Source organism: Accipiter gentilis, chromosome 17 (assembly GCF_929443795.1).
Source record: "Accipiter gentilis chromosome 17, bAccGen1.1, whole genome shotgun sequence".
Taxonomy (NCBI): Eukaryota; Metazoa; Chordata; class Aves; order Accipitriformes; family Accipitridae; genus Astur; species Astur gentilis.
In genome coordinates, this window is record NC_064896.1 from 28587416 (window position 1) to 28613671 (window position 26256).

Here is a 26256-nt window from a genome sequence, read left to right on the forward strand (position 1 = left end):
TTTCTCTCTTCTCCCCGCAGGCTGCAATAAGCTGACGGACCAGGCCTTGCTGTACCTGCGCCGCATCTCCAACGTCACTCTAATTGACCTGCGAGGTTGCAAACAGATCACCCGCAAAGCCTGTGAGCACTTCATCTCGGACCTGTCCATCAACAGCCTCTACTGCCTGTCCGATGAGAAGCTGATCCAAAAAATCAGCTAGAGACCCTCCCAGGGGCAGACTGAGGAGAAGGAAAAGAGCCCATCCCACCCCTCTCGGAGAGCCGCTCCTCCACATCCCCACCTTGCCCTCCGTGTCCTGCCACTGCCTCCCACCTGACTCGGCAGGCAGGGCCGCTGCTGGCCTCGCTCCACCGTCCTTCCTCCTCCTCCCCCGGGACTTCTGCCAATGAAGATGTCCCGCCAGGCTGGCCAGTACCAGAGGAGGAACGGGCAAATGGCAGGGAGCCTCAGCCCAGAGGCTGGCCGCGCCCAAGGCGGAGGTTGTAATAGAGATCTCTGTGCAGAGAAATGGGGCACCCTCTTCCCCCAGCTTTTCCCCTCCTCCCCGTCGTCTCCTTGCCTTGAAACACTTGTCACTTCCCCGTTAGCACAAAGCTTGAGGGTCAAGGTCTCTCCAAGGAAGCGGGAGCAGAGCTGGAACAAAACGTACCCCTCTGTGCCACCACCAGCTCGTCACTTGCCCTGCGCTCTCAGCCCCCTTTACGGTTTCCCTCGTCTGGCTGCAGGGGATGTGATCGAACCCCCTCCTTCTCCCACCGCGCTCACGCATCCGGGCGGCTCTTTCGGTGTTGAGGGCAGGAGCCCTGCAGCCAGGGCGTTGCGGGTTCTCCGGCCGCAGGGCCGGCGCATGCTGGCCAGGAGCAGGAGCTTTGCAGCCCTGCTCTCCCCCTGCCCGGGGAGGCGAGGCTGGGGGACGACACGCTTCCACTCCGGGGTCTTCCTGGAGCACCGTCTGTCCCGACGCAGCCCCGCACAGATGCGATGGCCGGGGCCGGGCGCTGGCTGGGAGCAGGGGAGAAACCACAGGTACATCAGAGCTCAGGGAGGACTCGGAAAGCATCAGCCAGGGGTGAGTGAGCGCGTGGGGGGATAGGAGCTGCCTCCTCTTCCTCCCCAGCTCCCTGCGTGCGGCCCAGCATCATGAAGCACTCTAGGGCCGCCGCGGCCGGAGGGGCGAAGGCTGCTCTGTCTGCCCAGGGCGCCGTGGCCTGGGACGGAACTGGCATGAACGCCCCACCGCATTGTCCTCTCCTTCCCCCACCCCCTTTTAGCTGCCGTTTTTCCTTTGCAATGAATGGTTGGTCCAAAGAACCTCTCTCTAGGGCAGCAGAGAGCTTTTTGCACTTTAAAAAAAAAACAAAAAACAAACAAACAAAAAAAAAACCAACAAAAAAAACAAACTACAAAAAAAAAAAAAAAGAAAGGAAAAAAAAGGTTGGAATCTTCTTTTGGGTCACTATTTTATTTCCCTCCCTGTCCTGCCTGTGACCGGACGCTCCCCATCTCTCCCCCGGTGTCAGGACACCGCTCTCCCCGGCCTGGCCCCCCTGGCAGCGTGTACAGATAGCACAAACCGGCCCACCCCATGTCACCGGTCCCCAGCCCCGGAGAGGATGGCCGAGGGGCAGGGGGGCTCCTGCGGAAAAGCAGCCCGCGCCGCCCCGCTGCTTCAGAAGCAATAAGGGAGGAGAGACGTCCGCCGACCCTTCTTCCCCGGGCACGGGGGCCGGTGGCGAGTCCTCCGCTTCCCCGGCTGCCGGAGGGGGATGCGAGGGGGCGATTGCCGCAGTGCCTCGGGACAAGGGGTAGTTTTGCCGCAGTGAATCCGGAGGGCTTTGAGCAGAAAACACCCCGGGCGAGAGGAAGAGCGGGAGAGCCAGGCCCCTGGCCGCGGCCGGGCGGTGGAGGCCTTCTGCCTTAGTCTCTCTTGTCGGTGGCTCCCGTGAAAGACGTCGGAAGAATCAAAGCTTTTCTTTTTCCTTTGGATTGATTTTTGAGTTTTGCAACAAGAAAAAAAAAAGAAAAAAAAAAAAGAAAAGAAAAAAGGAGAAAAAAAGGAAAAAAATAAAACCAACAAAAAAAAGCTGGGGTAGAGCTTAGCCGGAGCCGGGTGGGCACACGGGGCTCCCTCCGCCATGCTCGCCGGGCGGCTGCGGACCCTCCCTCAGGGCGGGCGGGAGGCGGGCGAGCGGCCGAGCTGGGGGGCAGCGAGCCCTCCCCGGTGGGTGTGTGTCGTGTGTCCCCCCCCTTCCCTGCTCCCAGGCCGCAGAGACTCGGGCGTGCGACCCTCGTCACCCAACCGGCCACCCCGGCCCTCATCCATGGGCAGGGGGTGAAAATCCACAAGGAAGAAAAAAAGAGAATTATATATATAAAATCACTTAGTGATTTAAAAGCAACCCAGACTGCTCCCTAAAGACAACTCCTGCAAGAAAAGTCACTATTGTTTAAAGGTTTGGTTGTGTTTTTGTTTTGTTTCAATTCCCCCCCTTCTCCCCCTTCCCCCCCCCCCTCCCCCCGGAGAAATATTGTAAATATATATTTTTTTGTTGGCGATTTAGAGTCCATCTCTGATGTTTGTGCTTTAAAATTAAATGTAAGCATTAAGGGTAAAAGCAAACCAAGTCTTACGCTCTCTCAGTCGGTATGGTTTGGGTTGGGGGTTTCTTGTCTGGGGGCAGAGGGAGGGGAGCTAGTTGGCAATTTTTTTGTTTTGTTTTGTTTTTGATTTTTTTTTTGTTTGTTTGGTTTGGTTTTCCTTTTTCTTTTTTTCTAAGCATTCTCCGATACTGGTTTTAGAGAGGATCTTTGCTCATAACATATTACCACAGGGATGGGAGAGATGTTGTGGGGGGAGGGAAGATACCAGCCTCTGAAGGGAAATATTTTGTTTCTTGGGGGTGGATTTTTGGAATAAAAAATTTAAAGAAAAACAAAACCCTGCGTCTCGCCTCTGCCCGTTGTTTGTCTGAGAGGGAAGCAGAGGGGACGAGTCACGCCGGCTCCTGGGCCTGAGCCCCGGCTGGCGATGGCAGCTGTCCCCATGTCCCCATCATCTCCTGTCCCACCAGTGACCCAGGACCACAGGTATCCCCTGGGGCCACGCGGGACTTTTTGCCCCATCCTTTGCCTCCCTTGGGAACGCTGCTCCCTCCCAGCGGCTTCCTGGGCTGCTGGAGGCGAGGGCTTTGCCGTTCTCCTGCTCGCGCCCCGACGGAGAGCAGCCTTCCCGCAGCAGCCCTGGTTTAGCGCAGTTTCCCCCTCCCCGACAGCCCCAATCCTGCAACCTGCCTGACGAGGAGCAGGCAGGGAGCGCAGCCAGCGAGTGCAGGCAGCTCCTCCGCACCCAGGGCCGGACCTGCCCAGCGCCTCGCGCGGTGCTGGGGCCGCATCCGTGACTGGCTCCGCTTGGGACGGGCTTTATCTCCCCAAGCTTGGCAAGCCAGAGGTGTTTCCCACCTCCTCCGGCTGCGCCCAGGTCGGGGTCAACCTGGCAGCGATGTGCCGGGATGGCTTTCCGCAGGGATTTTTCTCTCCCACCCCGGCAAGGCTGGGTTTAACGGCTGGGAGCGGAGCTGGGGCCAGAGCAGGGTCGCTCGGCCACCCCAAAGGGCTGTACTGGTGCCACAGCTCTTCCAGAGCTGGTTCTGGGCCGTAGGGCCACCGAGGTGACATTTACCGGCCCTCAGCCTCCGCTGCGGGGACGTCACGGTCCACGGTCACCGCGACGGTTGGGGCTGTACCGACAGTGCCAAAACAAGGCCCCGGGCTGGGCCATTTGCATGGCGAGGCACGGAGCTCGCTCTTCCGTGGGCGAACGTCGTCCTCCGTCGACGTCCTCCGTCAACGTCCTCCTCCACGGGTGGCTGAAACCACAACCGTCCTCCCCGCTCCTCGAACCCCGTCCACCGGAGCATCGCCGCCTGCCCGCCCCGGCGCTGCACCGCGTACGGAGGCACCGTGGACCGAGCAAAACTCGACACCCCAACCCGCTCCGCCTGTCCCCCTGCCATCGCCCTGTCCCCTCCGTGTGTCCCCTCCCGGCCCCGGGGACAGGGACCCTCCCGTCGCCGCCTCCGTCCCCCGGCCCAGCTCCGGCAGCCGCCGTGCCGCCGGTCCCTGCCCGCCCCGGTCAGCGGGGAGGACGGTGTCCCCGGTGCCAGCCCCGGTGGGTGGCACAAACCGTGTCCCCCCACAGCCACCAGCCGCAGCGGGGGGGGGGGGGGTCCCCCATTGTTGGGTGACATTCCCGGGGTGGGACACGGCCCGCGCCGCGCGGTGCGACACGGGCGTGGCTGCGCGCGTGTGATGTCACGCGGCATCACACGTGCACGGCCACGTGCACGCGCAACCCGCACGGACAGGCGTGGTGCCACACGGTGCCAGGCGCGCTGTCATACACGGTCACAGCCGGTGTCTTACGCGCGCAGTGTGACATGTGGAGTGCCACGTGCGGTGTCACACGCACGGTGTCACACACCCACACGGTGTCACACACGCATGGTGTCATACATGGTGTCACGCATGGGGTTACTCACACGGTGTCGCACCCACAGGGTGTCAAACACCCACGGTGTCACACAGCATCACACCGTGGTTTCACACGCACACAGGATCACACACATGGTGACACGCACGCAGTGTCAGACACACACACGGTGTCACACAGACACGGAGTCACACGTGGTATCACACACGCAGCGTTGCAAACACACGATGTCACACGCACATGACATCACACACGGTGTCAGACACACAGATGATGCGACGCACACAATGTCACACAGTGTCTCACACAGTGTCACACACACATGATGTCACACACACATGATGTCACACACCCACACACGGTGTCACGCACCCACAGCGTCACACCCCCACGATGTCACACACACATGTCACACACACACACACAGTGTCACACACCCACGATGTCACACACACACGATGTCACACACACACGATGTCACACACCCACACCCACAGCGTCACACACCCACGATGTCACACACACACGATGTCACACACCCACACCCACAGCGTCACACACCCACGATGTCACACCCACGATGTCACACACCCACACCCACAGCGTCACACACCCACGATGTCACACACACATGATGTCACACACACACCCACAGCGTCACACACCCACGATGTCACGCACACATGATGTCACACACACACACACAGCGTCACACACCCACGATGTCACGCACACATGATGTCACACCCACACCCACAGCGTCACACACCCACGATGTCACGCACACATGATGTCACACACACACACACAGCGTCACACACCCACGATGTCACGCACACACGATGTCACACACCCACACCCACAGCGTCACACACCCACGATGTCACACACACACGATGTCACACACCCACACCCACAGCGTCACACACCCACGATGTCACACACACGATGTCACACACCCACACCCACAGCGTCACACACCCACGATGTCACACACACATGATGTCACACACACACCCACAGCGTCACACACCCACGATGTCACGCACACATGATGTCACACACACACACACAGCGTCACACACCCACGATGTCACGCACACATGATGTCACACACACACCCACAGCGTCACACACCCATGATGTCACGCACACATGATGTCACACACACACCCACAGTGTCACACACCCACGATGTCACGCACACATGATGTCACACACACACCCACAGCGTCACACACCCACGATGTCACGCACACATGATGTCACACACACACACACACACACACACACACACACACACACACACACACACACACACACAGTGTCACACACGCTCCCGCCGGCGCCCGGGCCACGCCCGGGTGGGCGGGGCGGCGGGAAGGGCGGTCCCCCGGGCCCCGCCCCCGCCCCAGGCTCCGCCCCTCCCCGCTCCGGCCCGGGGCGGCAGCGCCGCCTGTCGCAGGGGCCACGCGCACGGGCCACGCGCTCCCTCAGGCCGTCCCCGCCCGCCATGGCCCCCCGCCGCTGAGGTGCGTCCCCCGCCGCCGCCGCCGCCACCGCCTGGGCTTCCCGCGGGCCGGGTCCGCGTCCCGGAGCGGAGGGGGAAGGTCCGCGTCCCGGTTCCGGTTCCGGGTCCCGGTTCCGGTTCCGGGTCCGTCCGGGTCCGGTCCGGCGGCGGTGGGCGGTGGGGCCGGCGGGGCCGGCGGCGCGGCGCAAGATGGCGGACCTGGAGGCGGTGCTGGCGGACGTGAGCTACCTGATGGCCATGGAGAAGAGCCGCGCCGCGCCCGCCGCCCGCGCCAGCAAGAGGATCCTCCTGCCCGAGCCCAGGTGAGGCCCCGCCGCTCTCCGCCCCTCCGCCCGCCGGGCCGGCCGCAGCCCCCCACCCGCCACCCCCCCGGTCCCTCTCCTCCTCCTCCTCCTCCTCCTCCTCCTCCTCCTCCGGCGGCCCTGGCCCGGTTCCCCTTGTCCCGGCGCACCGCGGGCCTGGCCCCCGAGCCGGCTGCCCGGAGGCGGCCGGGAAGGGCCACGGCGGCACCGGCCCCGCCGCACCGGGCACACACACACACACACACACACACACAACCCCCCCGCTCACCCCGCTGCCGGTACGGCACACACACGCACCGCCGACTCAGGCAGGCACGCTGGCGTGTGCACAAACATCCCCGGTGCACGAACATCCCCGGCGCACAACCATCTCCCGTGCACGAACACCTCCTGTGCGCAACCATCCCCGGCACACAACCATTTCCCGTGCACGAACACCTCCTGTGCACAACCATCCCCAGTGCACAACCATCTCCCGTGCACGAGCACCTCCTGAGCACGAGCAAACTCCTCCCGTGCACAAACATCCCCGGCGCACACCCCTGCGCGCCTGTGTACACAGGCACCCAGCCCGCACGCACCTGCCTGGGCGTGCACACGCATCCTGCCCGGACATGGACGGATGCTTTTCCCGACACACAGTCCGTGCGTGCCCCCTGCATACCGGACGGACCCACGCTCCGTCCTGGCACGCACCACTCCGGCCAGGCGCGCCCGCATCTGTGCCCGTGCCCTCCTGCAGCTATGCACTTGTGTGTGTACACACGCACGTGTACACATGTGCAGAGTGCTGCGAGGTTGGGCGGAGCTGTGTGCGCACACCTGTGTCCTTTGCACGTGCACGCACAGTGTACATCGGCACACGCAGGATCTCTGCCTGCCCTGTGTATACACACACGCACACGCGGAGTTGTGGTGCTCCCCGCTGCACACGCCGCCCCCACGCCTGTGTCGCTTTCGCGCACACAGCCCCCCTCCTGCCCACGCAACCCACTTCACAACTTCCCTTTGCACACCCAGCCTGCGCCGACCCCGCGTGCAGCCCAGCGCACATGCCGCCGCTGCCGGACCCACGCAGCACGATGTAGCAGCCAACGTGGCACAACACACGCCGCACGGAATGCGGCGTGGCACGTGGCAGCGCAGCACGCCGTGCACGGGGCGCGGGCGGTGGACGGCACAGCGCACAGGCACCCTGCGCAGCAGCCTGATGCGACACCCGCAGCGCAGCCCAGCACACACCACCTGGGCCCTGCGCTCCTGATACACGCGCAGCCCTGCACGTGTGGGCATGCACTGCCCCGCTCTTCCCCGGGGAGCAGGAGGGGATCCAGGCATGTGGCCCTGGTCCCAACCCCTAATGCCTTCCTGTGCCTTCGCTGCCAGGCACCAGGGAGACTTTTTTGGGGTATTCCCCTCCCCAACCTCCCTTGGACCCCGGCACGTGGGGCGCCCTGTGCCTGACCCTTACTGGGGCCCAGCAACATGTCACACTTGGGGGCGGGTGACACACAAGATGGGCGGACGTGTGTGCCAGCGGGGCTTGAGGTAGCATGGGGACACAGGAGGATCAGGAGAGAAGGGGTATAGTGGGTACAGGGCGGGCAGGGGGGTGTCAGGAGCAGAGGGCTGCCAGGGGGCACAGGGCAGGCGAGGTGGTGAGCCCCTCCGCTGTCTCCCCAGCATCCGCAGCGTCATGCAGAAGTACCTGGAGGACCGGGGAGAGGTGACGTTCGACAAGATCTTCACGCAGAAGATCGGTGAGCCGGGGACACGGGAGCCGTGGGGACCACGGGGGGCACAGGGGAGGGCACATGGATGAGCGCCAACAAACACAGGGACGCTCATCGTGTGCCTGGGCAAGCGCGGGTGGCGGCTGTGACAGTGGTAGTGGCTGTGGCCATTCCCCTTTGCTCCTGGCATGGCCAGAGGGTTACGGGGCCAGGCTGGGCCGAGGTGCCTGGGGACTGCGTGACACAACCCCTGCCGCCACATCCCCCACCCCATGTCCCCCACCCCGTCACTTCCCCCAGCACGGCGCTAACCGTCCAGGGCAGGAAGCGCCTCTCACTTCCTCCTGCTGGCTCTGGCGGTTTCCGGGCACGTCCGCCCCACAGCAGCCTGCTCCGCAGTGCCCGCCTGTGCCCCTGCCCCGTTGCTCCCCAACTGCACCAATCTCCTCGCTACACCTCTGCACCCCTGCCCCATAGTGCCCTATAGCACCACACTGCTCCTCCCCATGCCAGCCGGTGTCCTTGCCTCGCTGCCAAACCCTGGCCGGTCCCCAGCTTGGCACTTCCCCTTTCCCGAGCCTGGCATGGGGGTGGCTGTGGGGACAGACAGGCCCAGGGGACATCCCTGTGCCCTTTGGCCTGGGCTATGGGGCACACACTCCTGCTCTGAGGCAGGCACTTTTCACACTGTGGCTCTGTCCCTGCCAGGGTACCTGCTCTTCCGGGACTTTGCCTTTAACCAGGCAGAGGAGGCCAAACCCCTGATGGAGTTTTATGAGGAGGTGAGATGGGGGGACCCATCTGGACGGACCCCCATGTTCATGAGGAGGGTTGGGGGCAGGATTTGGTACCTAAAGGGCCTACAGACATGGTACCAAGAGCTTGCGGAGTACTCAAGGGCAACAGTGCCCAGGGGGCTGGGAGGTGATGCCCTGGGTACCCAGGGGACGTGATAACCATCGGGTGCCCGTGGGAGGTGGTACCCAGAGGGGCTGGGGCCATGGTTCCTGGCGTACCCAGTCCCGGTGTTGGGTGAGGGCTGTTCCCCGTGGTAATGCAGGCCTGGGGGCGGTGTGCCCCTCTGCCACGGGAGCTGTGCCTTTGCCAGATCAAGAAGTATGAGAAGCTGGACTCGGAGGAGGAGCGAGCTGTCCGGAGCCGCCACATCTTTGACCATTACATCATGAAGGAGCTGCTGGCTTGCTCCCATGTGAGTGCCATGCTGTGCAGGCGCTGTGCCGGCACTACAGTGGGGTGAGGTACCAGGGTGGGGTCCCCAGAGCGGGTGAGGGATGCACACAGTGTGCCTAGGAGGCCTGGTACCCAGTGTCTTCAGAGGGAGCTCCAAAAGCACCATTGACTTTGTTCTGGGAGCCACAGACCCAGCCCTATGGATGGGGGTCCTCCATGAGTTCCCCCACTTGTGCAGACCTGCCTGCCTCCTGTGGGACTGCCTTGCCCCTGTGCCCCCATCCCTTCTGCCCAGGGTGACACAGTCCCGTCTTGCCTTGCAGCCCTTCTCCAAGAGTGCCACGGAGCATGTCCAGAGCCGCCTGAGCAAGAAGCAGGTGCCCCCAGACCTCTTCCAGGTGGGCATCACCCGGGACAGAGAGGGGGTCCCTGCCACCTCTGGTACTCAGAGGGTTAATCCTTAGGGGGGGTTGGTGAGAGGGTGCTGGGGGCTGGTGGTGACAGGGGCCCCTAAAGGTGGTGGTGGGTCCCAGAAGGTATGGGGACCCCAAGGGATGGTGCAGGGGTCCCCAGCAGGTTGGGAGTGAGGAGCATTGCTGGTGGTCCCCATGGGGTGGTAGTTAGGAGACTGGGGGCTCCTCAGAGGGTGGTGACTCAGAGCATGGATGTAGAGGTGACCTGGGGTGACAGTGGGGTCCCCAGGGGTGGTGACATTAGGGTCCCCAGAGACTCAGGTGACCCTGGGTAGCGGAAGCATCCCCAAGGGCCTGGCAGTGGCAGGGTGGCAGTGGGGATATGTGAAATCCCAGGGGTGGAGAAGACCACACATAACGATGGGACCTGAGGGCTACGGGTGACCTGGGTGGCACTGGGGACCCAGCACTGAGCCTTGTGTTCCTCCAGCCCTACATTGAGGAGATCTGCCAGAACCTGCGTGGGGGCATCTTCCAGAAATTCATTGAGAGGTGAGATGGGGGAAAGTCCCACGCGGATCAGGGTGTCCCATCCCACTGGGGACCAGGGTCTCCCGGCCCAGAGAGGGGCCAGGGGTCCCTTCTTAGGTAGGAGCTCCGGGGGTGTCTGTCCCCAGACCAGGGACTCGGGGGACTCTTCTCATCCCCAGGTCTGTCCCGGGGTATCTCTTTTCCCAGACAGGGGTCGCGGGGGGTGCTGCCTCTCTCCAGACAAGTCCAAGGGGTCCTTCTGCCCCCAAGATGGGTCTTGCGGGGGTTTCTCCAGGGGCTCCACTCTTGTCCTCTCTGTGCTTCATTGCAGCGACAAGTTCACACGGTTCTGCCAGTGGAAGAACGTGGAGCTGAACATCCATGTGAGCAGGGACCCCTGCGCCTCGGGGCAACCCGGGCACCTCTGGGCACTTCCAGGGAGGGGGACGTGGGTACAGTGACAAGGCCACGGCCCAGGGGCTCACTAGGGCTGGCACGGGTACCCTCGGACGAGCACCCCACAGAGGCACCCTCGCACACCCCCCAGGCTTTCACTCGCTCGCAGGTGGCTCTCCCACACCTGCCCACACTCAAGGGGACATGTGGAGCAGCCTCCGTGTTCCTCACCCAGGGAAACCGAGGCAGGGTGTGGGACCCCCCACCATCACGGACACGCGTAGCTCTTGGTGCAGGGCAGATGCTGCAGGACCCAGGTGTCGTCTAGGCTCACCCCCACCTCCTTCTCGCCCCCTCCAGCTCACCATGAACGACTTCAGCGTTCACCGAATCATTGGCCGCGGTGGTTTCGGGGAGGTCTACGGCTGCCGGAAAGCGGATACGGGCAAAATGTAATAGGGGATACTCCATCACGGGGAGTCCAGAGAGATCTGCCTGCAACGGGGGGGGCACTGGGGCTGTGGTGGTGGTCCCAAGGGCATCTGCAGCAGTGTTGCTGTGACAACAGATGTTAGGGGGTTGCGGAAGTATTGCCATGGCTACGGGTCTCAGGGGGGATACAAGGATGTCATGGCCGTGGGTGGTAGCTGGATGTGGTGATGTGGCTGTAGGTGCTAGCGGCGGAGGGACGCGATGGCGTGGCTGCAGTTGCCGGGGCCGTGGGCAGGGCAGGGCCGTGGTGATGTGGCGGTAGCACTGGAGGGACGTGGCACTGTGGCCATGGGCAGTGGCGGGCTGCGACACCAAGGCCACGAGCAGCAGCAGGACCCTTCAGGGACTCTTTGCCCCCAGGTATGCCATGAAGTGTTTGGACAAGAAACGCATCAAGATGAAGCAGGGCGAGACCCTGGCCCTCAACGAGCGCATCATGCTGTCCCTCGTCAGCACCGGGGTGAGGGGAGGCAGGCACCGGGCAGGGCTGGCACCCTGGTTACAGGCTGTGGCACGGGCAAGGGGAGAGGGACAATGAAGGAGGGTGTCCACGGGACACCGCTGGCACTGTGTGATCCCGTTTCTCCTGCTAGGACTGCCCGTTCATCGTGTGCATGTCGTACGCCTTCCACACACCCGACAAGCTCAGCTTCATCCTCGACCTCATGAACGGTGAGAGGCCCCGGTCCGAGGGACCCTGTGGCTGATCCCCAGTCCCCCCAGGGCTGCAGCTCACCTGAGCCACTGACTTGAAGCCCCTTGCCCGCACCGTCCCTGAGGCACAGAGGGCAGTGCCAGGGTGACAACAGATCCCTGTTGTCACAGGGGGAGACCTGCATTATCACCTGTCCCAGCACGGCGTCTTCTCGGAGGCAGAGATGAGGTTCTACGCGGCTGAGATAATCCTGGGCCTGGAGCACATGCACAGCCGCTTCGTGGTGTACCGCGACCTAAAGGTGACTGACTCCACAGGCACCCTGCAGACATCTCGGGCACCCTCGGACCCTGCAGGTGTCTAGAAGCCCTATTGGCATCCCTGGGCCCTGTAGAATCCTCTGCCAGGACCCTGTGGGCACCCACAGATGTCACAGGCACCCACAGACCCTGCAGGAGCCCTCAGACCCTGTGGGCACTCCTACCCTGTGGAAACCCCCCCAGACTCCATGGGCACCCTTGGGACCTCGCAGGCATCCTGAGACCTCGGGGAGGCACTTAGAGACTCCACTGGTGCTTCCCAGTCCCACAGGCACTTCAGTCCTGTGGACCCCCTCCAAATCCCACCGAGCACCCCAGCCTGACCCATGTGGGCACCCCCAGCCTCACTGCCCCTTCCCAGTGCCCACGGGCAGCGCTTGGGCTCAGGGGTGACATGATGTCTCGGCAGCCGGCAAACATCCTCCTGGATGAGTTTGGGCACGTCCGCATCTCAGACCTGGGCCTGGCCTGCGACTTCTCCAAAAAGAAGCCCCATGCCAGTGTGTGAGTGTGCCCGCGCCCCTGCCCGCCCTGCCCGCCTGCCTGGCACGGTCTCTGACCCTGCTCTGTGCCCCCACAGGGGCACCCATGGGTACATGGCTCCAGAGGTGCTGCAGAAAGGGGTGGCGTACGACAGCAGCGCCGACTGGTTCTCGCTGGGCTGCATGCTCTTCAAGCTGCTCCGGGGGTGAGTGTGCAGGCACGGGTAGGCTCGAGGCGGGCATGGGTGGGCACCACTGAGTTCCCTTCTCCCCTCGTGGCCACAGGCACAGCCCCTTTCGGCAGCACAAGACCAAAGACAAGCATGAGATCGACCGTATGACCCTCACTATGGTGAGTTCGGGCACCCCAGCTTTTGCTCCGTGTACCAGGGAGGGCTGAGACAGGCATGGACAGGTCCTGGGGGGGGCACATGGTGTGTGTGTGGGGGGCCAGGGACAACCGGTCCCTGCAGGTGAGCAGCACCTGGAGTGTGTGTTCATGCCCATCTCTATGTGTGTGCATATGTGTGTGCAGAATGACATGTGCGTGTGTGCAAGTGGGTGTCTGCATGTGGGCGTGTTTGTGTTCACACACACGTGTCAGGGGGGTGTTTGCAGTGTCTTCGTGCTGTCCATGCACACATCTGTGTGGTGTTCACACGTGTGAGCTGCTGTGTGCTTGTGTGCCTGGTGTGTGCACACACATATCCGTGTGTATGTGCTTGCACAGGACTGGGTGTGCACATTGCACGTGTGTGCGCTCTGGTGCACGTGTAGGTGTGTGCACATCTCCCTGCGTGTATCCTGTACATATGTGGGTCTGTGTGTGTCTGTGCACACGTGCGCATATCTGTGCACATCCCTGTCCCCATACACATGTGTGCCTTGGTGCTCGTGTGCTCACGATGTGAGCGACCATGCCTTCTCCTGCAGGCTGTCGAGCTGCCAGACTCCTTCTCCCCTGAGCTGCGCTCCCTGCTCGAGGGGCTGCTGCAGCGAGATGTCAACCGGCGGCTGGGCTGCATGGGGCGCGGGTAAGTCCCGGTGGGCGCCGGGATGGTGCACGGGGCTGGGGCAGAAAGGCAGGGAAGGAGGTCATGCTGGCGCAGCACCCTGGCCCCGGGGCTGCAGCCAGGAGCCTGCAGCGCTCACGCCACCTTGCTCCCCAGGGCTCAGGAGGTGAAGGAGGAGCCTTTCTTCAAGGGCCTGGACTGGCAGATGGTTTTCCTGCAGAAGGTGAGGGACACGACACCAGGGCATGGGAAGGGGTACGGGGGCACGGGCAGCCACCCCTCTAAAACCCCTTTCCCCCCTGCAGTACCCGCCGCCCCTGATCCCGCCCCGTGGTGAGGTGAATGCGGCTGACGCCTTTGACATTGGCTCCTTCGATGAGGAGGACACGAAGGGCATCAAGGTACCGGGACAGAGGGGCCGAGCGGTGGGAGGGCAGGGGTGGCAGGCAGCCCCTGACCGGCGATTCCTGCCTGCTTCCCTGCCTGCCAGCTGCTGGAGAGTGACCAGGAGCTGTACCGCAACTTCCCGCTCACCATCTCCGAGCGGTGGCAGCAGGAGGTGACGGAGACCGTCTTCGAAGCCGTCAACGCCGACACCGACAAGCTGGAGGCTCGCAAGAAGGCCAAGAACAAGCAGCTGGGCCACGAGGAGGGTGAGTGGGGCCAGGTGTCCCTCAGGTCCCCCCCCTCCCGACAGCCCCCCAGCTCTGCCTGGCCCCATGGCCGTGCCCTGGGCTGACCTTGCCTCTCCCCGGCGCGGTGGGCACAGAGTACGCCATGGGCAAGGACTGCATCATGCACGGGTACATGGCCAAGCTGGGCAACCCCTTCCTGACGCAGTGGCAGCGCCGCTACTTCTACCTCTTCCCCAACCGCCTCGAGTGGCGTGGGGAGGGCGAGTCTCCGGTAAGGCGGGCACGGGGCGAGGTTGGGGGGGGGGCACAAGGCAGTGCGGGGTGAGCACGGTGCTCAGCAGGCGCACCTCGGCGCTGGCGGACATCAGAGTGTGCCAGGCACAGCGGGCACGTGGGGTGAGGGATGTGCACAAGCAGGCGTGGCGCTGCAAGGGGTGTGGGGGCTTGGGGGGACTTTGGTGAGGACACGGAGGTCTGGGGGTGGGGGCCGGGCTGAGCCTGTCCCCCCAGCAGTCCCTGCTCACCATGGAGGAAATCGACTCGGTGGAGGAGACGCAGGTGAAGGAGCGCAAGTGCATCCTGCTCCGCATCCGCGGTGGCAAGCAGTTCGTGCTGCAGTGCGATGTGAGTGTGCCCCAGAACGCCCGCTGGGGCTGGCCGCCTCGGCTGGGACCTAGCCATCCCCTCTGGGGTCACCAGCCACCCCTGCCAGGTGCTAGCCACCTCCTGCTCGCTGGCCATCTTCCCTGGGTGCCAGTTGCTCCCGCTGGGCACTAACCAAACCTTGCTGGGTGCTCGCCACCTCCTGTTAGCTGCTAGCTATCCCCTCTGCTGGGTGCTAGCCACCTCCAGGCCATCACTAGCCATCCCCTGCTGGTCACTAACCGCGTCCTCCTGCCGGCTGCTGGCCAGTAGCCCTGCACGTTTAGCCCTCCAAGCCATCACAGGGTGCAAATACAGAAAGCGTGGGGCAACCCCAGACCCCTGGCACCCCGGGGAGCCCCCGACCACCCTGTACCCTGCCCTGGCACCCCGGGGGACCCCCGGCCTGACCCGTGCCCTGCCCTGCACAGAGTGACCCCGAGCTGGTGCAGTGGCGGAAGGAGCTGCGGGACGCCCAGCGCCAGGCCCAGCAGCTGCTGCAGCGGGTGCCGCGCATGCAGAACAAGCCCCGCTCGCCCGTGGTGGAGCTCAGCAAAGTGCCGTTCATCCAGCGCTCTGCCAACGGGCTCTGACCGCGTGCCGACGTGCCCGCGTGCCCTCTTTCCCCCCTTCCCACCCCGCCTCTAATTTATTGGGTTGGGTTCCCGCGTGCCCCCACTCCTTTTCGTCGTCCCCGGGCCGGGCGTTGGAGGACGCCTGGTGCCGGTCTCACCCGCCGGGTGCGGAGGGGGGCACGGCTGCGGCGTCGACCGTCCAGCCCAGCCTCCGGTGCGGAGCTGGCGCTGGGCGCGTGGCGCAGCTCAGCACCTCTCCCCGGTGTCCCCCCAAATCCTCTACGAACTCTCCGGCTAAGATGAAGGCAGCCCCTGCGCCCCCTCTCCGTGCCCGCCCGCTTCGCCACCGCTGTGTGTGCCAAATTGGGGCAGGTGGGTGCCCAGCTCCGGCCGGGCAGGGAACCGGCCAGCTCCTCTCACCCGTAGCCTTTGCCCCCACCTCCCTACGAGCCGACGTGCCCCGGTGCCCGTCGTGTGGGTGCCAAGTCCTTGGTGTGTGTGTGTGTGTGTGTGTGGGTGAGAGTGTGCGTGCCCAGGGGCATCCCCTGTAAATACTGTGCCATGAGTCCCCTGTGCCCCCCAGCCCCTGGCTGTGCCCCTAACCCTCCTGCCAGCCACCCTGGGCAAGTAGGGCACCCCCTGCCTCCGTCCCCCCCCAAGCTGTGGGGTGGCAGTGCCCAGCTGGGGGGCACAGGGTGGCTGGCCAGGTGGGACCCCCCCCTACACCCCTCAAATCAGCCTCATGTGATGCTGGCCCCATTCCCTGGCCGGTGGGCACAGGGGCAGGGTGTCCCCCTCGGCCCCCCACCCTCTGCCCACCCCAGTCCCTGGCAGCATCTGTAAATATTGGTCTCCGGTGGGTCTGCTGCAGGGGCTGGGGTGGGCAGAGGGTGGCACTGGACAGGGCTGGGGCCATTGGTGAATGAGATTTTAATGAGCAGAGATGTGAGAATGCAAAAAAAAAAAAAACAAAAAACAAAACAAAACAAAAAAAACTCACAAGAAAAAAAAAAGTTTTTATAATAAAAATCTGGAAAAACACCATCCGGCTCTTCCTCATCACGGGGGTGGCAGAGATGTCCCCGTACCCGCTTAGAGGCACCGTCCCCCTGTCACCTCTGGTGATGTGGGTACGGGGGCTGCCTGCGTGTGTGTGTGTGTGTGTGTGTGTGTGTGTGTGTGTGTGTGTGTGTCCCCACGAGCACGCTGGCACTTCGGGGACATACAGGGGTGCGGGTGGGGGTTGTCCCCGTGCCCTGCAGGGTGGGGGTCCCGGGGCAGCGGTGGGTGCTGGGGGTCGGGTTCCCCCCCCGGTTCCTGCGCTCTCCCCGCGGGTGACCTTGGCCGTCCCCTTGCCGCAGGGTTGTACAGGCAGCACCCCCCCCTGCCCGCACCCTGCCTGCAGGCAGCACCCCCCCCCCCCCCCGCCCGCACCCTGCGCGGGCGGCACGTCCCGGGGGTGGGTGAGGCGCACCGGGCCGGTGTTTCGGCATTCCTGCGGTCCGGCGGGGCCTCCGTGGGAATCTCCGGTTCCGCCGCCGTGGGAAGGAGTAAAACAACCGCCCTTGCCCAAGGCGGGTGGGGGGCAACCCCAGTGAGGGGGGGCCGGGCTCCGCAGCCCTTCCCGGACCCCACACCACCACCACCTTCCCGGGAGTGTCAGCACTGCACGGGGCTGGGGATGGGATGGGATGGGATGGGATGGGATGGGATGGGATGGGATGGGATGGGGGTAACCCCGGTGCACGGTGGTCCCGGATTCCCACTGCGGGGCTGAGGTTCCGGGCCATGAAAGGGGAAGGGAGCCGCGGGGGTACCCCAGGAGGAGATGCCGGGGACAGCCCCCCGCTACCGGGGGCAGGTGCGGGGTATAACGGGTCCCCGGGGCGGGCCAGACCCGGTGCCCGGCACTCCCTGCTCGGGACCCGCTGGTAATTCTGGTCGCCGGTGCTCGGCGCGGGATGTTCCGGAGAAGCGGGCACCGCTGACCCCGGCCGTCGTGCCCGGTGCCGGTAGCGGGGTCCTGCGTGCCGCCCCCCCCCCCAGTAGCCGGTGCCGGTAGAGGGGTCCTGCGTCCCCTCCCACCCCGTCGCCGGTGCCCCTCGCCGCGGTGCCCGGTGCCGGTAGCGGGGTCCTGCGTCCCCCCCACATCCCCTCCGGTCCCCGTAGCCGGTGCCGGCGCCCCCGTCCGCCGTGCCCGGTGCCGGTAGCGGGGTCCTGCCTGCCCCCCTAGTAGCCGGTGCCGGTTCCGGGTGCCGGTAGCGGCGTCCTGCGTGTCCGTCCTCCCCCCCCCACCCCGTAGCCGGTGCCGGTTCCGGGTGCCGGTGCCCCCCGTCCGCCGTCCCCGGTGCCGGCCCCGCCCCGCGCCGCCGCGCTGCGACGCCGCCGCCGCCGCCGCCGCTGCCGCCGCCGCCGCCGCCCCCGCGCGCGCAGCCATTGCGGGCAGGCCCCGGCGCTGCGGCCCGTCCGCCCGCCCGCCCGCCCGCTGCCCCGGCGCGGCCCCGGGGACATGGTGGCGGGATGGCCCGGCCCGCCGACACCTTCCCGTTGCACCGCCTCGTCTGGCACAACCGGCACCAGGCGCTGGACAGCGCCCTGCGCTCCGGCACGGTGGGCGCCGGCACCGGCGGCGGGGGGGGGGAACCGGCACCGGAGGGGGGGGGGGGGCAGCCCCGGACCCCGCCATCGCCCGGCGGCCGGGGGAGCGGAGGGGAGCGGCGGGGACCCGCCGGCACCGGGAGCTGCGTGGGGAAATGGGGGGTAGGGGGGGGGGGCGGGGGGGTGGGGGGGGTAGGGAGAGGGATGCGAGGGGCAGTGGGAGCTGGGGAGGGGGGGGAGAATGGGGGACCCGGGCTGGGGGGACTGGGGGGACTGGGGGCAGTGGGGAGTGGGAGCACTGGGAGAGCTGGAGGGGCTAGGGGGACTGGGGGCACTGGGGGGACTGAGGCCAGTGGGGAGTGGGAGCACTGGGAGGACTGGGAGCACTGGAGGGACTAGGAGGACTGGGGGCAGCGGGGAGTGGGAGCACTGGGAGGGACTGGGAGGACTTGGAGGGGCTAGGGGGACTGGGAGCAGTGGGGCATGGGAGCACTGGGGGACTGGAGGAGCTAGGGGGACTGGGAGCACTTGGGGGGACTGGGGGCACTGGGTGGACTGAGGCCAGTGGGGACTGGGAGCACTGCAAGCACTGGGAGGAACTGGGAGCGCTGGAGGGGCTAGGAGGACTGGGGGCAGGGGGGAGTGGGAGCACTGGGAGGGACTGGGAGGACTGGGGGGACTGGAGGGGCTGGGGGGACTGGGGGCACTGGGGACTGGAAGCACTGCAAGCACTGGGAGGGACTGGGAGGACTGGGAGGGACTGGGAGGACTGGGAGCGCTGGAGGGGCTAGGGGGACTGAGGGCAGTGGGGAGTGGGAGCACTGGGAGGACTGGAGGGGCTAGGGGGACTGGGGGCACTGGGGGCACTGGGTGGACTGAGGCCAGTGGGGACTGGGAGCACTGCAAGCCCTGGGAGGACTGGGAACACTGGAGGGACGGCAGGACTAGAGGACTGGGAGCAATGGGAGGACTTAGGGGACTGGGAGCACTGGGGGCACTGAGGACCGGGAGCACTGCAAGCACTGGGAGGACTGGAGAAACTGGGGGGACTGGGAGCACTAGGAGAGACTGGGGCCACAGGAGACTGGAGGACTGGGAGCGCTGGAGGGACTGGGGCCACTGGGAGGACTGGGGACACTGGGGTACAACAGGACTGTAGCACCACGGGGTTGGAAGCAACTGGGAGTGCTGGGACTGGCGTACAGCGGGCACTGGGACAGGAGCACTGGAGGTACAGGGAGACTGGGGGCTCTGAGGTAGGGGGGCACTGGGAAAAGAGAGGGCTGGGAAATTGAGGGCACTGGGACCACTGCGGGGGCTGGTGGCGCTGGGACAGGGGTACTGGGATCCGAGGGGACTGGGAGCACTGGAGATAGAGGGGAACTGGGAGACTGGGGGCACTGGGCCTTGGGAACAAGGGGGCACCCCGGGGGGCTGGTCAACCGGCGCAGGCGGATCAGGGACCGGGGCAGGACGAGGGGACAGGGCCCCAGGGATGGGGGGCCACGGACCAGCACCGGGGTGCCAGGACAGGGCCCGGGGCTGTGCCAGGATGGGGTTTTGGAGGGGGCACTGGGAGGGTGTGGGGTGCCCGGGGTACCCCAGGCCGGCGGCGGTGACCCTGCCTGTCCACGCAGCACGACGTGGAGCTGACGGACCCCCGCGGCCGGACCCCGCTGGAGCTGGCCGTGTCCCTGGGCCACCTGGAGTCGGTGCGGGTGCTGCTGCGGCACAACGCCAACGTGGGCCGGGAGAACGCCAACGGCTGGACTGGTACGCGGGCACGGGGACCCTCCGCCGCCGGCGGCACCGGTGTGTGGGAGGCACCGTCAGCGGGCGCGGGTGCTGGCGGTGCCCGGCTGAGGGTGCCCCGTGCCCCAGTGCTGCAGGAGGCGGTGAGCACGGGGGACCCCGAGATGGTGCAGCTGGTGCTCCAGTACCGCGACTACCAGCGGGCGACGCGGCGGCTCGCCGGCATCCCCGAACTGCTCAGCAAACTGCGCCGGGTACGGCACTGCCCCGGGGTGGGCAGCGGGTGGGCATCTGCCCCCCAGGACTGGGGTGCCACCAGTCTGGGGGCCGGGAGGGGGAGTGGGGAGGCCCTGGACCCCCCCAGGTCTCGCCAGGACCTCCGTCTTCTCCATGAGCTCTTTTTCCTTGGGGACCCCCTGCTCATCCTTCCCTACTGGGCCCCCACCCAAGACCCCGCTCTCCCAGGTCCCCCTGATCCCCACCCAGGACCCCAGTAGGGACCCCCCTCCCTGCCCCCCCAGACTCCCCATCTCCCCAGTGATCCCAGCAGAGATCCCCCCCGCTCCTCCAGCCCCTCCAGACTGCTCCGTGACCCCCTCGTCTCTTCCAGGCATCCGACTTCTACGTGGAGATGAAGTGGGAGTTCACCAGCTGGGGTGAGCGGGGCTGGGTGAGGGGGCCACGGGACCGGGGACCGGAGGGGTGCCCCCCTCCGACCCCGCACCCTTCCCCGCCGTGGCGCTGACGGGACGCGCGTGCCCGCAGTGCCGCTGGTCTCCAAGGTGTGCCCCAGCGACGTCTACCGCGTCTGGAAGCGGGGCGAGAGCCTGCGGGTTGACACCACGCTGCTGGGCTTCGAGCACATGACGTGGCAGCGCGGCCGCCGCAGCTACATCTTCAAGGGGGAAGGTCAGCTCCGGCTCCCGCGGGACACCCTGGCACCCCAAATACCCTCAGGGACCCTCCAGTGACCCTGGGGATCCCCCCAGACCCCGTGCGCTATCGGTACTCCCATGTAAGGGCCCCAATTCCCCCCTAGGAACCCCCTGGGGACCCCAGTTCCCCCTTCCAGCAGTGCTGGGGACCACCTCACCCCCCCCACAAACGCGCACCAGGGACCTCAGTCGCCTTCAGGGACCCCCAATTCCACACCGGGACCCCCCTCCCCAAGGCCCGAGATACCCCTGAGATGCCGCGACCCCCGGGCTCAGGGGTGTCGGGGTGCCACTGGGTGCCAGCCCCGGGACAGATGCGGGTGCCGGGGTGGGCGCTGACCCGCGTCCCCGTTGCGCAGACGAAGGGGCGGTGGTGATGGAGGTGGACCACGACAAGCAGGTGGTCTACACGGAGACGCTGGCCCTGGCCTTGCACGAGCCCGACCTGCTGCTGGCGGCCATGCAGCCCTCGGAGGAACACGTGGCCGGGCGGCTGACGTCCCCCATCGTCTCCACGCACCTCGACACCAGGAATATCGCCTTTGAGCGGTGGGCCGACACCCCGGGAGGGTGCTGGGGGGGCAATGGTGGCGGGGGGGGGGCATGTGGTGGACCCCTGGCATGGAGATGGGGGGGGGGGGGGGTGGGCACCACGTAGCGGGAAGGGGCCGTGCGAGGGCTCGCCCGGGGGAACCGCGGGCGAAGGGGAAGGAAACGCTTGTGCAAGAGGGCGTGCGGGGAGCTGACGGCTTTCCCCCTCCCCAGGAACAAGTCGGGGATCTGGGGCTGGCGCTCGGAGAAGATGGAGGTGGTCAGCGGCTACGAGGCCAAAGTAGGCACGGCGGGGCTGGGGCGGGGGGGACACGACACCGGGGGAGACCCTCCGGTGCCCGGCGGGGCTCATCCTGTCCCCCGGCAGGTGTACAGCGCCAGCAACGTGGAGCTGGTCACCAAGACAAGGACGGAGCACCTCTCCGACCAGGACAAGTCACGCAGCAAAGGTGACAGCCCCATCGGCCAATCAGGGAGCCTGACCACAGCAGGGACACGCCCCCCCTCCTGGTGCAAGGCCCGCCCCCTAGTGCAAGGCCCACCCCTTTCCTGGGTGGGACGTGTGTCAGGCGTCGGGTGCTGGGTGGGACAGCACGTGGGTCGTCACCCGTCAGGCGTGGGACACTGCGGGCGTGGGGTGCGACACGTCAGGCGTGGGATGCTGCGGGTGCCGGGTGTGACACGTGTCAGGCGTGGGGCCCCTGGGTGGGGGGGGAGTGTCACCCATCAGGCGTGGGACACCGTGGGTGCTGGGTGTCACCCATCAGAGGTGGGACACTCTGCAGGCTGTGACCCGTCAGGCGTGGGACATGGTGGGTGCAGGGTGTCACCCGTCAGGCGTGGGACACGGTGGGTGTGGGGTGTCACCCGTCAGGCGTGGGACAGCGTGGGTGCGGGGTGTCACCCGTGACAGCCCGGGCAGACACGGGGGTGCCGTGCCCCCTGCCCACGCCGCCCCGCTGCACCTCCCCTCTCTCCTCGGCCAGGCTCCAAGACCCCCTTCCACTCCTTCCTGGGCATCGCGCAGCAGCACGGCACCCACAACGGGGTGAGTGGCCGGGGTGGGGGGGTCCCCCCCCCCCACCCTCCCCGGGGAGGGGGGTGAGGGACCCCGCGGGCAGGGCTGAGCGGTGCCGGTGTCACCGCAGGCGCCCGTGCTGCAGGCTGCCAGCCCCACCAACCCCACCGCCATCACCCCCGAGGAATACTTCGACCCCCACTTCGACCTGGAGACCCGCAACATCGGGCGCCCCATCGAGATGTCCAGCAAGGTGCAGAGGTGAGGCCACCACCCCGGGGGGGACACGGTGCCAGGGACGTGGCACCGGGATGGCAAAACTCCTGGGGGTGGTGACATGGTCCCCTGGGATGTGGCACCGGGGTGGCAGGGCACCTGGGGTGGTGACAGGGTCCCAGGGGACATGGCACTGGGTGTCAGGACCCACGGGGGCGGTGACGGGGTCCCAGGGGACAGGGCACTGGGTGTCAGGACCCACAGGGGCAGTGACAGGGTGCCAGGGGACGTGGCACTGGGTGTCAGGATCCACGCGGGTGATGACAGGGTCCCAGGGGACGTGGCACTGGGTGTCAGGATCCACGCGGGTGTTAACGGGGTCCCAGGGGACGTGGCACTGGGTGTCAGGACCCACGGGGGTGGTGACGGGGTCCCAGGGGACGTGGCATTGGGTGTCAGGACCCACGGGGGCGGTGACGGGGTCCCAGGCGACGTGGCACTGGGTGTCAGGATCCACGCGGGTAGTGACGGGGTCCCAGGGGACGTGGCACTGGGTGTCAGGACCCACGCGGGTGGTGACGGGGTCCCAGGGGACATGGCACTGGGTGTCAGGATCCACGCGGGTGTTAACGGGGTCCCAGGGGACGTGGCACTGGCAGGGTTCCCGTGCCCACACCGGTGCCCGGGCAGGTTCAAGGCGACGCTGTGGCTGTGCGAGCAGCACCCGCTGTCGCTGGCGGAGCAGGTGACGCCCATCATTGACCTCATGGCCATCTCCAACGCCCACTTCGCCAAACTGCGCGACTTCATCACCCTCAAGCTGCCCCCCGGCTTCCCCGTCAAGATTGGTGAGGGCGGGGCCGGCAGGGTGGGGCAAGGGCGGGGCCTATCCCGGGGCGGGGCCACTGACCCCTGTACCCCCAGAGATCCCCCTCTTCCACGTGCTCAACGCCCGCATCACCTTCAGCAACCTCTGCGGGTGCGACCAGCCGCTGGGCTCCGTGCGGGTGTGCGCCCCCACCCAGCCCCCCGGCACCCAGACCCCCGGCACCCACCCCCCCGGCCCCAGAGGTGAGGCTGGGAGAGATGGGGGGGGTCCCCTGGAGGGGGGCACATGTGGCTGGGGGGGTTCTGTGGGATGGGGGGGTTCCCTGGGGGGCTGAGGATCTGCCAGGGGGGCAGGGGTCCTCCCAGGGTTGGTTTCTGTGGGTGCGGGGCGCTGGGCACTCGGGTGGGGGGGGGATCCCTGGGCTGGGGGTGCTGGGTACCACCGGGCTGCCCCTGGGCACGGGGCGATAGGTGCTGCGGGGCGTGAGGGTCGGGGCTGGGGGGGGGGGGGGGTGTGCCAGGGCCTGCGGGCCCTCCGTGGACACAGGGTGGGCGCAGGGTGCTGCGGGGTGCTTCGGGGCGCAGGGCGCCCGTGGGTGTGGGACGCGGCGGGGGTGCCGTGGGACGCGGCGGGGGTGCTTGACGGTACGCCGCGCTTCGGCGGTTGCGGCAGGCTGGCCCTTCCCGTGCGAGGTGGAGGCGGGGGTGTTCGAGGTGCCGGCGGGGTACACGGTGCTGGGCGCGGGGCGCAGCGAGCCCCTGCGGGACGAGGACGACGACCTGCTGCAGTTCGCCATCCAGCAGAGCCTGCTCGACGCCGGCACCGAGACTGACCAGGTGGGGACCGAGCCCCGCCCACGCCTGACCACGCCCACCTCTGCGGGGGGGAAAGGCCCCGCCTCCATGGCACAGGCCCCGCCCCCTCAGCCCCGCCCTACCCCGCAGGTGACCATTTGGGAGGCGCTGACCAACACCCGCCCGGGCGTCGACCCGCCCCCCTACGACGAGGACCTCCAGCTGGAGCGGTGAGGTGCTGCCCACCGGGGGCGTGGTCTGAGAACACCCCGCCCACTCCATCTGGGGTGGGGCCTGAGACTGCCCCACCCACCCTGCCTGGGGCGGGGCCAGGCGGGAGGGGAGGTGCCTTAAAGGTGTCAGGGTGGGGCAGAGGGGAGGGGGCCCGGAGGGTGTAGCCTAGAGGGGAGGGGCCCTATGGGGAGGGGCATCCCGGTCCCCGGAGGGTGTGGTCATAATGGGCGTGGCTAACGACAGGCGTGGGTGTGGCTAGCAGACGGGTGGGATGCGTGGAGAGGGGTGTGGCTCTCCAGCCCAGGTGTGAAGTGGGTGTGGCCGTTGGGGGGTGGGGCGGGGTGGGCGTGGCCTCCGCGGGGGGCGTGGCCACCAACGCCTCTCCTCGCAGGGCCCTGCAGGAGAGCATGCTGCTGCAGGCCGGCCCCAGCGCCGACCCCCCGGCAGCCGGCAGCCCCCCCGGGGCCGGCGGCGGCGGCGGCGGCAGCCCCCCGGCACCCCCCGGTTACGGCAGCTTCGCGGAGCAGCTGCGGTTGGCCATGGCGCTCTCGGAGCGGGAGCAGGAAGAGCGGGAACGGCGTCGGCGGGAGGAAGACGAGGAACTCCAGCGCATCCTGCGTCTCTCCCTCACCGACAAGTAGCGCCGGGGCGTCCCGCGCGGGGACAGGGACGGTCCCGCGTGGGGGACACCCCACACGAGGACAGGGACGGTCCCGCCGGTACCGCCTCGCCCGGGAACCGCCAAGCACGGCCTCGCGCCGGGACGGTCCGGCGTGGCCACCGTCCCGCACCGGGACACCCCGACTCGGGCACGGGCCTGCCTGGGGATCAGCCGGTGCCGGGGTGGCACCCCCGTGCCAGGGACGCCCCCCCCGATGGGGGCGCAGCCCCCCCAGTATAGTGGGGGGGGGAATTGATCCAGGGATCCTCCTACCCCCGGGACCCCCCGATCCGGGGATCCCCTCCCGCCAGGCTCAAAGCTCAGCCCAGGGACCCTAATCTGGGGACCCCCACCCCAGGGATACCCCCTATCCCCAGGACCCCCCCACCCTAGGGACCCCCCCCACCCCTTCTCTTCGATGTTGTACATTGGCCCCACGAGGGGCAGGACGGACCCCGGGGGTCCCCGGGGGACGCGCGTGACCCCTGGTTAAAGGCACCCCGGTGCTGGGGGCTGCGGGGCCAGGCAGGAACCCCCAAGTCTCATCCCTCGGTGGCAGTGGGGGGGGGGCCGGGGGGGCCTGGATGTATGTACATATACATATACATATATATATATATATATACATGGATGTGTGCAGACTGTGCCTGGTAGGGTGGTGGGTGGGATGGCCCGGGGGGGCGGAGCCTGGGGAAAGGGGTGGAGCTTGCAGGAAGGGTGGGGCCCAGGTGATGGGGCGTGTGGGTGGCACTGGTGGGATTCCTCCTTTTTGACACCCCCCCCCCCAAAATCTGGCCCTGTGCCCCCATTCCTTCTCCCAGCCTTAATTGATTCAATTTATTTCATTTAGTTCTTGACTTTATTTGGGGGGAGACACCCTTGGGGGAGGGGGGTGCTTGGCTGGGGACCCCCTACCGAGCCCCGGGGTGACAAGGGGCTCGGGGGGGGGGGGGTCCCAGGGCAGGGTGGGGGGTGACATGGGGTGCCCCGCTCCGGGGTGGGGGTGCGGGTTCCTGGGCACCGGGGTGAAGCCGAGGGAGGTGGGGGGGGGCACCCATGGGGGAACAGCCAAGGGTGAGGGGCTCCAGGGAGGGGGGCACCCCGGTTACCGGGGACCTCGGTGGGGTCCCACTCGTGGGGAGGGCAGTTTGGGAGTTCTCTCCCCCCCCTCCCCCCCTCCCCCGGTAGCGCCCCTCCCGCCGCAGGCCGTGCCCGGTGCCCGTTCCCGTCCGGGCGGGGCGGCGGCGGCGGCGCTTCCTGGTGC

At 66.7% G+C, this 26256-nt stretch overlaps 3 protein-coding genes across 10 annotated transcripts in view; 2 read left to right on the top strand and 1 right to left on the bottom strand.

The window, feature by feature from the left end:
• Nucleotides 1–2965, top strand: part of KDM2A (lysine demethylase 2A) — a 52638-nt gene extending 49673 nt beyond the window's left edge. The window contains exon 22 of one of the 3 annotated variants that reach the window (XM_049819821.1): nucleotides 21–2961. In XM_049819821.1, coding sequence (XP_049675778.1) covers nucleotides 21–202 — 182 coding nt within the window. In that variant the 3' untranslated portion in view covers nucleotides 203–2961. Of the gene's footprint in view, nucleotides 1–20 lie in introns of all 3 variants that reach the window. The other 2 variants (XM_049819819.1, XM_049819822.1) reach the window with 2 other exon arrangements.
• A 2799-nt stretch (nucleotides 2966–5764) lies between these two features.
• LOC126046880 (beta-adrenergic receptor kinase 1) lies at nucleotides 5765–25541 on the top strand. Of its 6 annotated transcripts, none has more exons than XM_049819823.1 (33): nucleotides 5765–6325; nucleotides 8009–8085; nucleotides 8767–8840; nucleotides 9167–9268; nucleotides 9573–9647; nucleotides 10153–10214; nucleotides 10525–10576; nucleotides 10950–11041; nucleotides 11442–11541; nucleotides 11675–11753; nucleotides 11907–12037; nucleotides 12466–12560; nucleotides 12637–12744; nucleotides 12824–12890; nucleotides 13472–13572; nucleotides 13708–13774; nucleotides 13857–13952; nucleotides 14042–14204; nucleotides 14321–14457; nucleotides 19639–19774; nucleotides 19883–20007; nucleotides 20364–20409; nucleotides 20519–20662; nucleotides 21048–21237; nucleotides 21454–21520; nucleotides 21608–21689; nucleotides 22227–22288; nucleotides 22389–22519; nucleotides 23165–23322; nucleotides 23399–23545; nucleotides 23976–24139; nucleotides 24248–24327; nucleotides 24723–25527. In XM_049819823.1, the coding sequence occupies exons 1-33, from the start codon at nucleotides 6213–6215 to the stop codon at nucleotides 24970–24972; spliced, it is 3573 nt and encodes a 1190-aa protein (XP_049675780.1). In that variant the 5' UTR covers nucleotides 5765–6212; the 3' UTR covers nucleotides 24973–25527. The 6 variants fall into 6 exon arrangements, 5 of the variants coding, with proteins under 5 accessions (XP_049675780.1, XP_049675783.1, XP_049675781.1 ...); XR_007508460.1 differs by having other exon boundaries at nucleotides 5782–6325; nucleotides 23442–23545; nucleotides 24723–24774; XM_049819824.1 differs by lacking the exons at nucleotides 5765–6325; nucleotides 8009–8085; nucleotides 8767–8840; ... (3 more) ...; nucleotides 10525–10576; nucleotides 11442–11541 and having other exon boundaries at nucleotides 10963–11041; nucleotides 24723–25541.
• On the bottom strand, nucleotides 6501–7989 carry LOC126046881 (uncharacterized). The gene is made up of 2 exons (XM_049819828.1): nucleotides 6815–7989; nucleotides 6501–6712 (listed from the first exon to the last, which is right to left on the bottom strand). Exons 1-2 carry the CDS (start codon nucleotides 7661–7663, stop codon nucleotides 6590–6592), a joined length of 972 nt encoding a protein of 323 aa, XP_049675785.1. The 5' UTR covers nucleotides 7664–7989; the 3' UTR covers nucleotides 6501–6589.
• Nucleotides 25542–26256: the final 715 nt, after the last annotated feature.